Here is a 16,241-nt window from a genome sequence, read left to right on the forward strand (position 1 = left end):
AGTATTTTTTCTCACTTAAAGGAGAAGAAACTGAGGCTCAGAGAGCCGCAAATGATGGAGCCAGGACTCAAAATCAGGTCAGATCTACTCCCAAGCTTGAGACACCCCAGTGCCCAGAACACCCTTCTGAGACTAAGTTTCTTAATAAAACTAGGATTATTGGATGAGCAGTGTGGTCCCTACCCCATTTTAGCAAGCAGAAGTTTTAAAAAATATTCATATTTTAAAACATGCAGAAATCTACCTAGAGGTGCCAGAATTTACGGTGGGCCGTCTCCTCTCTCCCCTCAGTGCCCCCCACCGTGGCGGCCACTCCATGGCTCTGGCCAACCTCACCTCCCGCCCAGCGTTCCTCCTCCTCGGCCTGATGGACGGCACAGACATCCACCCGCTGCTGTTCCTCCTCTTCCTTGGCGTCTACCTGGTCAATGCCCTGGGCAACCTGAGCATGGTGGTGCTGGTGAGGTCCGACGCGGCCCTCCGCTCCCCCATGTATTACTTCTTGGGTCACCTGAGCCTCGTGGACTTCTGTTTCACCACCGTCACGGTCCCCAGGCTGCTGGCCGGCCTGCTCCACCCGGGCCAGGCCGTGTCCTTCCCGGGCTGCTTTGCCCAGATGTACTTCTTCGTGGCTCTGGGCATCACCGAGAGCTACCTGCTGGCGGCCATGTCCTACGACCGCGCGGCGGCCGTGTGCCGGCCCCTGCACTACGCGGCGGTCATGAGCCCCGGGCGCTGCGCGGCGCTGGTGGCGGCGTCCTGGGCCGTGGCGCACCTGCACTCGCTGCTGCACACGCTGCTCATCTCCAGGCTCTCCTACCCGCGCGCCGCCCCCGTGCGCCACTTCTTCTGCGACATGACGGTGATGCTGAGCTTGGCCACCTCGGACACGTCGGCCGCGGAGACGGCCATCTTCTCCGAGGGCCTGGCTGTGGTGCTGACCCCGCTGCTCCTGGTGGTCCTGTCCTACGCGCGCATCCTCGTCGCGGTGCTGGGGGTGCGGTCGGCAGGGGGCCGGCGCCGCGCCTTCTCCACCTGCGGGGCCCACCTGGTGGTGGTGTCGCTTTTCTTCGGCTCCATCCTCTCCGTCTACTTCCGGCCGTCGTCTGCCTACTCGGCCCGCTACGACCGCCTGGCCAGCATGGTCTATGCGGTGGTTACCCCGACCCTGAACCCTTTCATCTACAGCCTGCGCAATAAAGAAGTCAAGGGCGCCCTAAAAAGGGGGCTCCGGTGGAGGGCTGCACCCCCAAGAGGTGTGATGGCAGGTCTGGACTCACTGGCATCTCAATAATAATGATTACAGAAGAATGCCACTCTACCCTCCCCCTCTTTTTTTTATTTTTTTATGTTATTTAATCATCTTCTCTTTAATTAATTTTGGTTATATTAATCTCCTGTTATTTTTTTTTAGTTTCTTATTTTTAAAATTTTAAAATCTTTAATTCTTACATGCGTTCCCAAACATGAACCCCCCTCCCACCTCCCTCCCCACAACATCTCTCTGGGTCATCCCCATGCACCAGCCCCAAGCATGCTGCACCCTGCGTCAGACATATACTGGCGATTCAATTCTTACATGATAGTATACATGTTAGAATTCCCATTCTCCCAAATCATCCCACCCGCTCCCTCTCCCTCTGAGTCCAAAAGTCCGTTATACACATCTGTGTCTTTTTTCCTGTCTTGCATACAGGGTCGTCATTGCCATCTTCCTAAATTCCATATATATGTGTTAGTATACTGTATTGGTGTTTTTCTTTCTGGCTTACTTCACTCTGTATAATTGGCTCCAGTTTCATCCATCTCATCAGAACGGATTCAAATGAATTCTTTTTAACGGCTGAGTAATACTCCATTGTGTATATGTACCACAGCTTTCTTATCCATTCATCTGCTGATGGACATCTAGGTTGTTTCCATGTCCTGGCTATTATAAACAGTGCTGCGATGAACATTGGGGTACATGTGTCTCTTTCAGTTCTGGTTTCCTCGGTGTGTATGCCCAGCAGTGGGATTGCTGGGTCATAAGGTAGTTCTATTTGCAATTTTTTAAGGAATCTCCACACTGTTCTCCATAGTGGCTGTACTAGTCTGCATTCCCACCAACAGTGTAGGAGGGTTCCCCTTTCTCCACACCCTCTCCAGCATTTATTGCTTGCAGATTTTTGGATCGCAGCCATTCTGACTGGTGTGAAGTGGTACCTCATTGTGGTTTTGATTTGCATTTCTCTAATAATGAGTGATGTTGAGCATCTTTTCATGTGTTTGTTAGCCATCCGTATGTCTTCTTTGGAGAAATGTCTATTTAGTTCTTTGGCCCATTTTTTGATTGGGTCGTTTATTTTTCTGGAGTTGAGCTGCATAAGTTGCTTGTATATTTTTGAGATTAGTTGTTTGTCAGTTGCTTCATTTGCTATTATCTTCTCCCATTCAGAAGGCTGTCTTTTCACCTTGCTTATAGTTTCCTTTGTTGTGCAGAAGCTTTTAATTTTAATTAGATCCCATTTGTTTATTTTTGCTTTTATTTCCAGAATTCTGGGAGGTGGATCATAGAGGATCCTGCTGTGATTTATGTCGGAGAGTGTTTTGCCTATGTTCTCCTCTAGGAGTTTTATAGTTTCTGATCTTACATTTAGATCTTTAACCTATTTTGAGTTTATTTTTGTGTGCAGTGTTAGAAAGTGATCTAGTTTCATTCTTTTACAAGTGGTTGACCAGTTTTCCCAGCACCACTTGTTAAAGAGATTGTCTTTACTCCATTGTATATTCTTGCCTCCTTTGTCAAAGATAAGGTGTCCATATGTGTGTGGATTTATCTCTGGGCTTTCTATTTTGTTCCATTGATCTATATGTCTGTCTTTGTGCCAGTACCATACTGTCTTGATGACTGTGGCTTTGTAGTAGAGCCTGAAGTCCGGCAAGTTGATTCCTCCAGTTCCATTCTGATTTCTCAAGATTGCTTTGGCTATTCGAGGTTTTTTGTATTTCCATACAAATCTTGAAATTATTTGTTCTAGTTCTGTGAAAAATGTGGCTGGTAGCTTGTTAGGGATTGCATTGAATTTGTAAATTGCTTTGGGTAGTATACTCATTTTCACTATATTGATTCTTCCGATCCATGAACATGGTATATTTCTCCATCTATTAGTGTCCTCTTTGATTTCTTTCATCAGTGTTTTATAGTTTTCTATATACAGGTCTTTAGTTTCTTTAGGTAGATATATTCCTAGGTATTTTATTCTTTTTGTTGCAATGGTGAATGGAATTGTTTCCTTAATTTCTTTTTCTACTTTCTCATTATTCATGTATAGGAATGCAAGGGATTTCTGTGTGTTGATTTTATATCCTGCAACTTTACTATATTCATTGATGAGCTCTAGTAATTTTCTGGTGGAGTCTTTAGGGTTTTCCATGTAGAGGATCATGTCATCTGCAAACAGTGAGAGTTTTACTTCTTCTTTTCCAATTTGGATTCCTTTTATTTCTTTTTCTGCTCTGATTGCTGTGGCCAAAACTTCCAGAACTATGTTGAATAGTAGCGGTGAAAGTGGACACCCTTGTCTTGTTCCTGACTTTAGGGGAAATGCTTTCAATTTTTCACCATTGAGGATAATGTTTGCTATGGGTTTGTCATAGATAGCTTTTATTATGTTGAGGTATGTTCCTTCTATTCCTGCTTTCTGGAGAGTTTTTATCATAAATGGATGTTGAATTTTGTCAAAGGCCTTCTCTGCATCTATTGAGATAATCATATGGTTTTTATTTTTCAGTTTGTTAATGTGGTGGATTACATTGATTGATTTGCGGATATTGAAGAATCCTGGCATCCCTGGGATAAAGCCCACTTGGTCATGGTGTATGATCTTTTTAATGTGTTGTTGGATTCTGATTGCTAGAATTTTGTTGAGGATTTTTGCATCTATGTTCATCAGTGATATTGGCCTGTGGTTTTCTTTTTTTGTGACATCTTTTTCAGGTTTTGGTACTAGGGTGATGGTGGCCTCATAGAATGAGTTTGGAAGTTTACCTTCCTCTGCAATTTTCTGGAAGAGTTTGAGGAGGATAGGTATTAGCTCTTCTCGAAATTTTTGGTAGAATTCAGCTGTGAAGCCGTCTGGACCTGGGCTTTTGGTTGCTGGAAGAATTCTGATTACAGTTTCAATTTCTGTGCTTGTGATGGGTCTGTTAAGATTTTCTATTTCTTCCTGGTTCAGTTTTGGAAAATTGTACTTTTCTAAGAATTTGTCCATTTCTTCCACGTTGTCCATTTTATTGGCATACAACTGCTGATAGTAGTCTCTTATGATCCTTTGTATTTCTGTGTTGTCTGTTGTGATCTCTCCATTTTCATTTCTAATTTTATTGATTTGATTTTTCTCTCTTTGCTTCTTGATGAGTCTGGCTAATGGTTTGTCAATTTTATTTATCCTTTCAAAGAACCAGCTTTTGGCTTTGTTGATTTTTGCTATGGTCTCTTTTGTTTCTTTTGCATTTATTTCTGCCCTAATTTTTAAGATTTTCTTCCTTCTACTAACCCTGGGGTTCTCCAATTCTTCCTTTTCTAGTTGCTTTAGGTGTAGAGTTAGGTTATTTATTTGACTTTTTTCTTGTTTCTTGAGGTATGCCTGTATTGCTATGAACTTTCCTCTTAGCACTGCTTTTATAGTGTCCCACAGGTTTTGGGTTGTTGTGTTTTCATTTTCATTAGTTTCTATGCATATTTTGATTTCTTTTTTGATTTCTTCTGTGATTTGTTGGTTATTCAGAAGTGTGTTGTTCAACCTCCATATGTTGGAATTTTTAATAGTTTTTCTCCTGTAATTGAGATCTAATCTTAATGCATTATGGTCAGAAAAGATGCTTGGAATGATTTCGATTTTTTGAATTTATCAAGTTTAGATTTATGGCCCAGGATGTGGTCTATCCTGGAGAAGGTTCCATGAGCACTTGAAAAAAAGGTGAAATTCATTGTTTTGGGGTGAAATGTCCTATAGATATCAATTAGGTCTAACCGATCTAATGTATCATTTAAAGTTTGCGTTTCTTTGTTAATTTTCTGTTTAGTTGATCTGTCCATAGGTGTGAGTGGGGTATCAAAGTCTCCCACTATTATTGTGTTATTGTTGATTTCCCCTTTCATACTTGTTAGCATTTGTCTTACATATTGCGGTGCTCCTATATTGGGTGCATATATATTTATAATTGTTATATCTTCTTCTTGGATTGTTCCTTTGATCATTATGTAGTGGCCTTCTTTGTCTCTTTTCACAGCCTTTGTTTTAAAGTCTATTTTATCAGATATGAGTATTGCCACTCCTGCTTTCTTTTGGTCTCTATTTGCGTGGTATATCTTTTTCCAGCCCTTCACTTTCAGTCTGTATGTGTCCCTTGTTTTGAGGTGGGTCTCTTGTAAGCAGCATATAGTCCCTCCCCCTCCTTTTTATAGCTTTCCAAAACCCAAACAACTTTTAATCCCGCAATGTCTCATTTCTTGTTAAATTAAAAATTAGATCTGAAGCCAACAGGACAAGGTGTTTATTCAAGGGGATGGGGACAGAGCAATAAGCCAAATTCGTTTCTGTATTGCTTGAATGTCTGAAACAGAATCTACTTCTAAATTTTGGAAAAATGGAAGGGGAACAAGCAGGTGAGGAGGAAATGAATCTTGTGGGGAGAGAGAGAGGGGGGAGAGTATGACAAGCAGCAACCCCGTGGGTGGAGAAGAAATTAGAGAAACAGAGCAGGTCTAAGGTTTTTTAAGTGGTTTCTTAAAGATGCCTTGCAATGTAGTTCACGTTCCTACAGACTCCTTTTCTAGAAACTTTGGGAAAGATCTAGTTATTTAATGATATAAATATTCTGATGGGCTCCCCTTGTGGCTCGGCTGGTAAAGAATCTGCCTGCAATGTGGGAGGCCTGGGTTCGATCCCTGGGTTGGGAAGATCCCTTGGAGAAGGGAAAGGCTACCCACTCCAGTATTCTGGCCTGAAGAATTCCATGGACTGTTAAGTCCAAGGGGTCGCAAAGAGTCAGAGCGATGGAACAACAACAACAAATATTCTGAAGGCAAAATGCTCAGCATTGAGAATACTGTAAAGAAATGACCACTCTCATTTAATTTTGGAAGGTGTTTCAGTTCAGTTCAGTTCAGTCGCTCAGTCATGTCCAACTCTTTGCAACCCCATGAATCGCAGCATGCCAGGCCTCCCTGTCCATCACCAACTCCCAGAGTTCACTCAGATTCATGTCCGTCGAGTCAGTGATGCCATCTAGCCATCCCATCCTTTGTCGTCCCCTTCTCCTCCTGCCCCCAATCCCTCCCAGCATCAGAGTTTTTCCTATGAGTCAACTCTTCACATGAGGTGGCCAAAGTACTGGAGTTTCAGCTTTAGCATCATTCCTTCTAAAGAAACCCCAGAGCTGATCTCCTTCAGAATGGACTGGTTGGATCTCCTTGCAGTCCAAAGGATTCTCAAGAGTCTTCTCCAAGACCACAGTTCAAAAGGATCAATTCTTTGGCACTCAGCTCTCTTTATAGTCCAACTCTCACATCCATACATGACTACTGAAAAAACCATAGCCTTGACTAGACAGACCTTTGTTGGCAAAGTAATGTTTCTGCTTTTGAATATGCTCTTAGGTTGGTCATAACTTTCCTTCCAAGGAGTAAGCGTCTTTTAATTTCATGGCTGCAATCACCATCTGCAGTGATTTTGGAGCCCCCCAAAATAAAGTCTGACACCATTTCCACTGTTTCCCCATCTATTTCCCATGAAGTGATGGGACCGAATGCCACGATCTTCGTTTTCTGAATGTTGAGCTTTAAGCCAAATTTTTCACTCTCCTCTTTCACTTTCATCAAGAGGCTTTACTTGAGAAGAATTCCTTGGAGGCGATTTGACAGTTTCTATCCAATTAAAAATGTCCATATCCTGTGACTGAGTATACCATTTCTGAAAATTGAATTTATTATTCAAAATAATAAAAAACTGAAAACAACCCAAATGTCCACCAAGAATAGATTATTTAAATAAATTATGGTAAATAACATCCATTTAACAAAACATTACATAGCTTCTAGAAGAGTTACATGTCCTTGCATGAAATGATGAATTCAGAACATACTTTAAGTGATAATGAGAAAATGGCAGCTACAATTTAGTTCTATTTATTTATAATATATTAATACAGAAAATAACTAGAAAAGTATGCCCCAGCTTTTAACTGCAATCATGGAGAGGGTGAAGAACAGTGGAGGACCCACATATTCCACTTTATTACTTATTTCTTTGTTGTTTTGCTATTTCTTGGTGAGAATGTATTATTTTCAAGATCAATAAAAATTTTTAAGAAGAAATGAAGTAAAAGTTGGCATTATTAGGAAGACTTTTTAAAGGTGAGATCTTTTAAGACAAATTCTTTTCAAGAAACATATCAATGCATTCAAATCAAATCAATAGATATTTATTCTCTATATCTAGCAGATTCAAGGCACTGAGTTAGGAACCATAGAGAGTAGAGGGTACCTGTCTTCGAGATCAAGACACTTGTAATATACTTGATAAGAAAAGAAGTAAACAAAGAAAGCACCAGGTAATTTCAGCCATAATATTCCAGAGGAAAAAATTTACCTCAGAGTCATAAATAGACTTTAGTCTTCAACCTCTATTTGTGTTACCTTGAGCAATAGGTGAGACACCATTTTAATGTCTATAAATTAAATAATTCATAACAGAACTCTGTGATTCTATCCATATAATTTTAATTCAAAAGACGAATTCTCATCAAAAATATAGATACTACCTTGGACTTCCCTGACAGTCCAATGGTTAAGACTTTGCCTTCCAATGCAGGGAGTATGGGTTCAATTCCTGGTCAGGGAGCTAACATCCCACATGACTCATGGACAGAAAAAAAAAATCATAAAAAAAGAAGTAACATTGAAACAAATTCAACAAAGACTCTAAAATTTTTTAATTAAAAATAAAATAAAAAATTTAGATAGTACCAAAAGAAGTAGGTCTTTCCAGGTGGCACTAGTGGTAAAGAACCCGCCTGCCAATGCAGGAGACTCGAGAGACTCAGGTTTGGTCCCTGGGTTGGGAAGATCCCCTGGAGAAGGGCATGGTTGCAAGATCCACTCCAGTATTTTTGCCCCAAGAATCCTTTGGACAGAGAAGCCTAGAGGGCTACAGTCCCTGGCATTGCAAAGTGTAGGACACAGCTGAAGTGAGTTAGCACAGCACACGTCAGAAATAATTAACTTGCCATTAACTGACAAATGATTGGTACAGTTAAAGGAAACAGAATAACTTTAGGATGTGGTCATTAAATGGATGAATCAATCAACACCTGAAAATAAAATTAAAAACTGAATAGCTTAGCAAGGGGAAAAATGATGCTCCTGGAGAATAAAGTTACAAGAGTAATACATAATAAACTGGAAGATATTCTTCATGGAGTAGACATGTTTGGCAGAAGCAACGTACAGAAGTGTTTGAGAAATTTGGATTTGTTTCTTAGAGAATTAGGAACTACTATACTGGACAGATGGAGAAGGCAATGGCACCCCACTCCAGTACTCTTGCCTGGTAAATCCCAGGGATGGGGGAGCCTGGTGGGCTGCCGTCTATGGGGTCGCACAGAGTCAGACACGACTGAAGCAACTTAGCAGCAGCAGCAGCAGCAGCATACTGGACAGAGGAGCCTGGTGGGCTACAGTCCACAGGCTTGCAAAGAGTTGGACACAGCTTAACAACTAAACAACAACAATACCTTCCTTGAGTGCAATAAACACCAAAATACAGTGGTGTTTATTCAAAATTGAATAATAGGCATTGAGTGTCCACTACACATCGTGGTGCATCACAATCAAGATTCAGTGATAAACCCAAGAGACACAATGTAACCTGCCTCTAATGACATTTGAGGGAAACTCTTCTTGGGGGTGCTATGCAGCCTGCACCAGCAGCACCAAGCTTGGGTGCTACCTAGGCTGTTTGGAATACTACTTACTGTCAGTATTACACCTACTGTTTGAAAACATCCCTTAATCTTTAAAGTCACTGGTTGGAAAAAAAGCTAACTGTCCATTTTGAAAAGACTCTTCTCAGGGCTCCCTTTATGTCTTGATTCCTCAGGCTGTAGATGAAGGGGTTCAGCATGGGGGTCACCACAGTGTACATCACAGCCATGACAGTCTCTTTAACAGTAGAGTTGTTAGATGAAGGGCAAAGATAGAGGCCAGTGATTGTCCCATAGAAGAGAGACACCACGGAGAGGTGGGAGCCACAGGTGGAGAAAGCTTTGCGGATACCCCTGGCAGAGCGGGCCTTGAGGATGGAGGACACGATTCGCGCATAGGATGAAAATATCAACAGGAATGGAACAATAATGACAAGCCCTCCCAAGATAAAAATCACCGTTTCATTTATCTGAATGTCAGAGCAGGCCAACTTTAGCAGAGCTGACATGTCACAGAAGAAGTGGGGGATCACGTTATCAGCACAGAAAGACAGCCGAGCCATGAGCAGGGTGTGCAACAAAGAAACGCAGATGGTCAGCACCCAGGACAGCACCAGCAGGGAGAGACAGAGCCTGGGGCTCAGGATGGTGGTGTAGCGCAGGGGGAAGCAGATGGCCACGTAGCGGTCATAGGCCATGGCCACAAGGAGGAAGCTCTCCAGGTCTGCAAAAAGCAGGAAGAAGTACATTTGTGTCAGGCAGCCAGCATAGGGGATGGACGAGATGTGGCTCTGCATGTCCTGTAGCAATTTGGGCATTGTGACAGAGGAGAAGCAGAGGTCAGAGAAAGACAGGTTACTGAGAAGCAAATACATGGGTGTGTGGAGGTGGGGGTCCAGGCAAATGAGGACGAGGATGAGAAGGTTCCCCAGGATGGTGGTAACGTACATGGCCAGGAACAGAGTGTAGAACAGGTCTTGCTGATCAGGTCTAATGGGCAGGCCCAGGAGGAGGAATTCTGAGACGACTGTTTGGTTTCCCATTTTCCTGCTGCTTTTGTTTTACCTTTTGAAAATTAAGAAAAATCTGTATGAAAGTATAAGCCTATATATATATATATATATATATAGCAGAACTTTCAAAAATATTTTCATTAAATGCCCATAAGTCATAGCAGATGTTTACTACTTTATTTGAAATCTCCCAAGTATGTAAATAAATATTTATGTAAAGGAAACAACAAACGCATATGAAATTATGGGTCAAATTCAATCAAATTCCAAAATTCTCTATGAATGTTCCATAACAGAACCGTGGATGGGGTCAGAGCAGCATGATCTGAAAGTAGACAGGAAGTAGTCTAAATCTGTATGCCTCTCACTTAGGGATACAAACAGTATAATATCAAGCAGAAAATTAGTCACCATCCTTACCACTCAGGAATGATGCTAATGGTGAGTAAGATGATGGTGCTTGTGGTAGTGATGACGATGGTGATGATGATGGTGATGATGACTGATGACAGTGGTAACAAGAGCATGGAAACATTTGTCAGTGCTTGCTCTTGCTAAACACTGGGATAAAAGCATAATATGCACTGACTCATTTACTCTCCACAGCAACCATATGAGGAGATAGGTACTGTGTGTGTGTGTGTGTGTGTGTGTGTGTGTGTGTGTGTGTGTGTGTGTGTGTTAGTAGCTCGGTCATGTCCAACTCTTTGCAACTCCATGGTAGCCCACCAGGCTCCTCTGTTCATGTAATTCTCCAGGCAAGAATACTGTAGTGGTTGCCATTCCCTTCTCCAGGGAATCTTCCTGACCAGGGTTCAAACCTGGGTCTCCTGCATTGAAAGCAGATTCTTTACCATCTGAGCTACGAAGGAAGCCCATGAGATAGGTACTACTATCTTCATTTTTTAGATAGAAAATAAATAACTTGCCCAAGGTCACATACCTATTAAGCAACAGATCTGGGACTTAAATCCAACAGTCTAACTTCAGAGCTTAACTTTTAGCCAGGAGGGTTTCCAGAACTGGTTATGTGTTGCAGATGAATATATATTATTGAGAAAAAGTCTTACGGAAGAGAGCACAGGAAGAATGAGTTCTGAGAGTACATTATTCTGCAAGAGGGAGTGGGAAATGTGTGGGGTTTTGTTGTAGTTGCATTTTGGCAGTGCTGGGCAGCTTGTGGGATCTTAGTTCCCTGGCCAGGAATCAAACCCTGGCCCTAGGCAGTGAAAGCATAGAGTCCTAACCACTAGACAGCCAGGGAATTTGGGAAATGTTTTTATTCATACATCTGAACATTAAAGAGAGATACTTGCAGTCAACTTCAGAGTACCCATAAACACAACCACCTTTTCCTTTTGGTCAGAGAACAGAGCAGGAGGGCAAACAAAAGACTCACCTTGGTGGACATGAACAAAAGCAGCAGAACCAGAGAAAATGAGAGGCAAATGAACCAATTCAAGGAGGGGGTAATTAAATGATCCTTGAACTCTCTCAGGCTGCGAATATCTCAAAAATTGGGTCTGGAATAATTGTGAGACATTGATCTTTGAAAGATTTATTTCCTTGCATCTCACATTCACTTCCCCCCATTCAGGTAGGTAGTCAGGTCTGTATTCATTGCCTCAGGATAGAGATATGGGAGGAAAGCAGAAAGAGTCCACACCTTTTCCTGGCTTTTATTTCCAAAAGCCTGAGCCCCAGAATGAGAACGGAATTTTCTGGTAAAGAAAAAATGATTTGGCCAGAATTAGGAGATGAAGTAAAGTTTTGTCCCAGCAAATCAGAAAGAGATTGCCTTGGGTTTGGGACAGAGGAAGAGTGGGAGGATGCTCAGTGGACCCAAAGAACAGGGCACATCTGTAGCCCAGATAGTGCGGATTTCCTCTCAGCTTAGGAACTGAATTTATCCCGAGCTAAAGATATTAATATCAGGGCAGTTTGATGGAGGATGAGGAAGACTGGCTTCACAGAAAGGGGCTACCAAGACAGTCTCTTCCTGTTTAGCTCACCCACAAGCAAAATATTTCAGAGCCCAGAGGAGTCGGATTCCATCATTTAATGACCCAGGTGGCTCAGTGGTAAAGAATCCTCCTGCCAAGCAAGAGATGAAGGTTTGATCTCTGGGTCAGGAAGATCCCCTGGAGAAGGAAATGGCAACCCACTTCAGTATTCTTGCCTGGTAAATCCCATGGACAGAGGAGCCTACAGTTCATGGGGTCGCAAAAGAGTCAGACACAACTTAGAGACTAAACAGTGAAAAACATCAGCAGTCGATCTTGGCAAATTGCTGAACTTTTCCAACCTTATGCTCCACCGTCGGTGAGTCTTATACACCTTGAAGAATTGTGGGTGTAGAGTGACGGTTATATGCAAAGTATAACATACTCTCCAAATATATAGCTTATTAGTTCCCAATAACAGCTTTGGTGATTCTCAACTACATTTGGAGATGGGAATCACTATTGAGGATGGAAAACAATGAGAATGATGACTTCTGAATCATCCAGCAGGAGCTGTACTATAGAATTAGGGTGTCCTGTTACCTGTTAAAGGAGATTTTAGAATCACTTCCAGCTTATCCAGCTTGTCTGAGTGTGGCGCCTGAGCCTGCTTCCTGTCTGCTACTTCTGTGTCGTACATTTCCAGCCAGAGGCTCTGCCATTGTCTTCTGAGTCCTCTCTCCTATGATGCCCTGACCCCTGGGATCCCTGGGTCCCAAAGAAACTCATTAATAACAAACCTAGTACTTGATCCCCCTTACTGAGCCATAGTTCTGAGCCACATTGCTGAGTAAGTCATGCCTAGGGACAGAATTTTGCGTTCACCCCAAGTCTGAGCTTCTCAAGGAAGCATTCCTTGATCATCACAGCCCACGATAATATCTACCTTCTCTATCTTCTGGGCTCCTACAACAGGTATCAGAGTCAAGTACTGTAGCATTTCATCACCATTATTTTATGTCATCCAAAGATTGCTTCCAAATATACCAATCTTCTCTCCTCCAGACTTTAAGCTCCATGATGGCAAGTCATGTGTAGACAGATTCAACCAAGAAATAATCTATTAAATCATTAATGCATTCCTTCAAGAAATATTTACTGGGTAACTGCCATCCACCAAACACTGAGCCATGTGATACAGGGAAGACAGTGGCCAAGGAAGACATGGTCCCTGCCCTCTGGAAGCTTATTATCTAACTGGCAGACATCACAACAAAACAAGCCACTATTGAGTGTTCCAAATGTTATCATGGGGGGATACAGGATGTGACAAGGGTATATAGCAAGGCACCTAACCTTAACCGTGGGTCAGAGAAGACATTTTTTTTTTAATGAAGTTTAAGTGGTAGCTGACGAGTCTTCCAGGAAAAGGAGATGAAAGTATCCAGAGAGAGAAAATGGTAAATGGAAAAACCCAGGGATGAGAGAACATGGAGCTTCTGACAAAGTGAAAGAGTTTCATTGTGGCTGAAATACAGTGGGTGGGTTTGAAAGAGAGCAGAGGATGGGGGTCACTGGGAGAGGATAAATGTGAGTGGTATAATTTGGAAATTCCTCAAAAAGCCATATATAGAATTACTGAATGACCCAGACATTCCACTCCACGGTATATACCTGAAAAATATTGAAATACAAATATACGTATATGAATGGTCATACTGGCACTATTCACAATAGCCCCCACGTGGAAACAAGCATTCATTGATAGCTAGGTAAATAAATGTAGTGTATCCATACAATGGGATATTATTCAGCAATAAAAAATAAATGAAGTACTGATACACACTACAAGATGGATGAATCTTGGAAACATTATGCCAGTCACAAAAGTCACATTGTATAACTCTATTCACATGAAATATCAGAATAGGCAAATCCATAGAGAAATAAAGGAGATTGGCAATTGCTAAGGGAAAATGGGTAGTGATTGTCAGCGGGCATGGGATTTCTTTTGGGATTTCTAAAAATTTCTAAAATTGTGGTGATAGTTGCACAACTCTGAATATACAAAAAATATTTAATTTTATACTTTAAATGAGTGGATGTTATGGTATTTAAGTGGGCTTTTCCAGTGGCTCAGCGGTAAAGTGTCTGCCTGCAGGATGGGAGACATGGATTTGATCCCTGGGTTGGGAAGATGCTCTGGAGAAGGGAATGGAAACCCTTTGCAGTATTCTTGCCTGGGAAATTCCATGGACAAAGGAGCCTGGGGGTCCTTCCATGGGGTTACAAAAGAGTTGGACATGACTTTGGGACTAAAACAAAAAATGGTATATAATTAATACAATGAATTATGTTAACAAATCTCAAAGAACAAGCCTTTATCATTGGCAGAATTTGTATACAGATTCTATATTAAATATATATGTATTAATGTTAAATTTCTTAGACGTAATAATAGTATTACAGTCATATATGAGACTGTTCTTGTTTCTAGGAGCTCCTGAATGCTGAATTCTGTGGTTAAATGTCTTGATGCTTGAAAATTATTTCAAGCACTATAATATATGAAAAATGAGAAAGGAAAGAAGAAAGAAATAGAGAATAATCAATACAGGGAGGAAAGGAAGAGAGATTGGCATGTGATATAAATATAAACAAATGACATTGTGTTTCATTTTTTAAACCCATGAGTTCAACAATATATCCTGCTTCTGTCATGATAATATTTATAGAACCACAATATTGCAAATTGGTTTTTTCATAATTTGTAGAAAATAAAAGTCACCATTTCTGCCTACATTGTATGCGTTTCAATTCTGTTGCCACCAAAAAAAAAAAGATTGATCTTACCAAAGTAGAGGCGGAGAAAAGGAACAACAATAATGTTCCGAGATGCAATAGTAAAAGACTCTTGAAATGAAGAAAGAGGCAGACTTACAAATCAAAAGGGACTTGTTGTGTTATGAAAAAAAACTGTAGCAAAAGTCATCTAATACAAAAAAAATCTGATGAAATTTAAGTTTAGAGAAATAATCCCATGAGCTTCAACGGGGAAGAAGATGGTCATATGAGGGGTGGAGAGAAAAGTAGTAGTCAGCCTTACCTCAGATTTCTTGAGGTAAGAAATTTTGAAAAATGGGAAAACAAATGTCCCCCAAATTCTATACCTAACCAATTTGTCCTTCAGATATAAGCATACATACAAAAGGAAAATCTGAAATACGTGAAAATTCAATAAAATAGCATTCATGTACCATTTTTAAACTTGGAGGCAGACGGTTTAACCTCTGAGCCACCAGGGAAGCCCTTTAAAATAACTAGAGTATGTAATCCAACCAATCAAGGAATTAACTAAAATAAACAGCTCAAAAATTAAAAAGCCATAGTATTGAAATAGTATTATGGGAAGAATTCTGTTTAACTTTACTGCCAATAAAATAAGAAAAGTATGTTATGATAATAAATGCAAACAGTATGGTTTATCTTTTAACAGCAAAGTTGAATTTAAGGCAAATGACATTAAACAGACCAAAATGCATTGCTATAATAAAGAAGATGAAAAGTTCCATTTGGAATCAGTTCAGGTTAGAAGAGATGCTATAGATAGGAGAATACATTATGAAAAATGAGGTAAGAGATAAAATGATGTGAATATGTGAGTAAAGACAGATAAGTAAAAGGTACATAGATCAATGGAAGAGAAGAGAGTCCAGAAATAGATTAACCCATACAAAGTCAATTCACTTCATACACAGGTGACCTGGTAATTCAGTGGGGAAAGGGACAGTGTCCTTCAACAATTCAAAAACTGGGTACAATGAAAATGTCCATCAAAAGGTGAATGAATGAACAAACTGTGCCATATTTAAACAATGGAATACTATTCCATAATAAAAGGAAACTACCGAGGCATGGAATTATATAGCTAAATCTACAAAACATTGTGTAGTGCTAAATATACCAGATACAAAAGAGTACATATAAATGATTCCATTTGTATGAACTTCAAAATCAGGCAAGCCTAATCTATAACTACAGAGGTCAAATAAATAGAAATCAGATTGGTGGTCAGGGATGGGACTTTGATTTCAAAGGGTCACAGCAAATTTTGAAGTAGTGGAATTATTACAGCTTTGAATTGGGATAGAAGCTATATGAATGCTTATCATTATCAAAGTTCATTGAGCTGTACATTTTACATGGGTATATTGTCCTGTATGTAAACTATACATCAAGAAAATTGGAATATACATATGTGTGTGCTCTTATTCCTGTATCCTTGTTCTTATCATAGAAGGTTAATCATTTATAAATT

At 40.7% G+C, this 16,241-nt stretch overlaps 2 protein-coding genes across 6 annotated transcripts in view; one reads left to right on the top strand and one right to left on the bottom strand.

The window, feature by feature from the left end:
• LOC138447365 (olfactory receptor 3A2) overlaps positions 1–16,241 on the bottom strand; it is a 106,155-nt gene that overhangs the window by 77,555 nt on the left and 12,359 nt on the right. The window contains exon 2 of one of the 5 annotated variants that reach the window (XM_069603126.1): positions 9,066–10,032. The exons of the other annotated variants lie outside the window; for them this stretch is intronic. Coding sequence (XP_069459227.1) covers positions 9,066–10,010 — 945 coding nt within the window. The 5' untranslated portion in view covers positions 10,011–10,032. Of the gene's footprint in view, positions 1–9,065; positions 10,033–16,241 lie in introns of those variants that run through there. 5 annotated transcript variants of the gene reach the window in all.
• On the top strand, positions 317–1,294 carry LOC138414823 (olfactory receptor family 1 subfamily R member 1 pseudogene). Its single transcript, XM_069542574.1, has one exon. It carries the CDS (start codon positions 317–319, stop codon positions 1,292–1,294), a length of 978 nt encoding a protein of 325 aa, XP_069398675.1.

Source organism: Ovis canadensis, chromosome 11, assembly GCF_042477335.2.
Source record: "Ovis canadensis isolate MfBH-ARS-UI-01 breed Bighorn chromosome 11, ARS-UI_OviCan_v2, whole genome shotgun sequence".
NCBI lineage: Eukaryota > Metazoa > Chordata > Mammalia > Artiodactyla > Bovidae > Ovis > Ovis canadensis.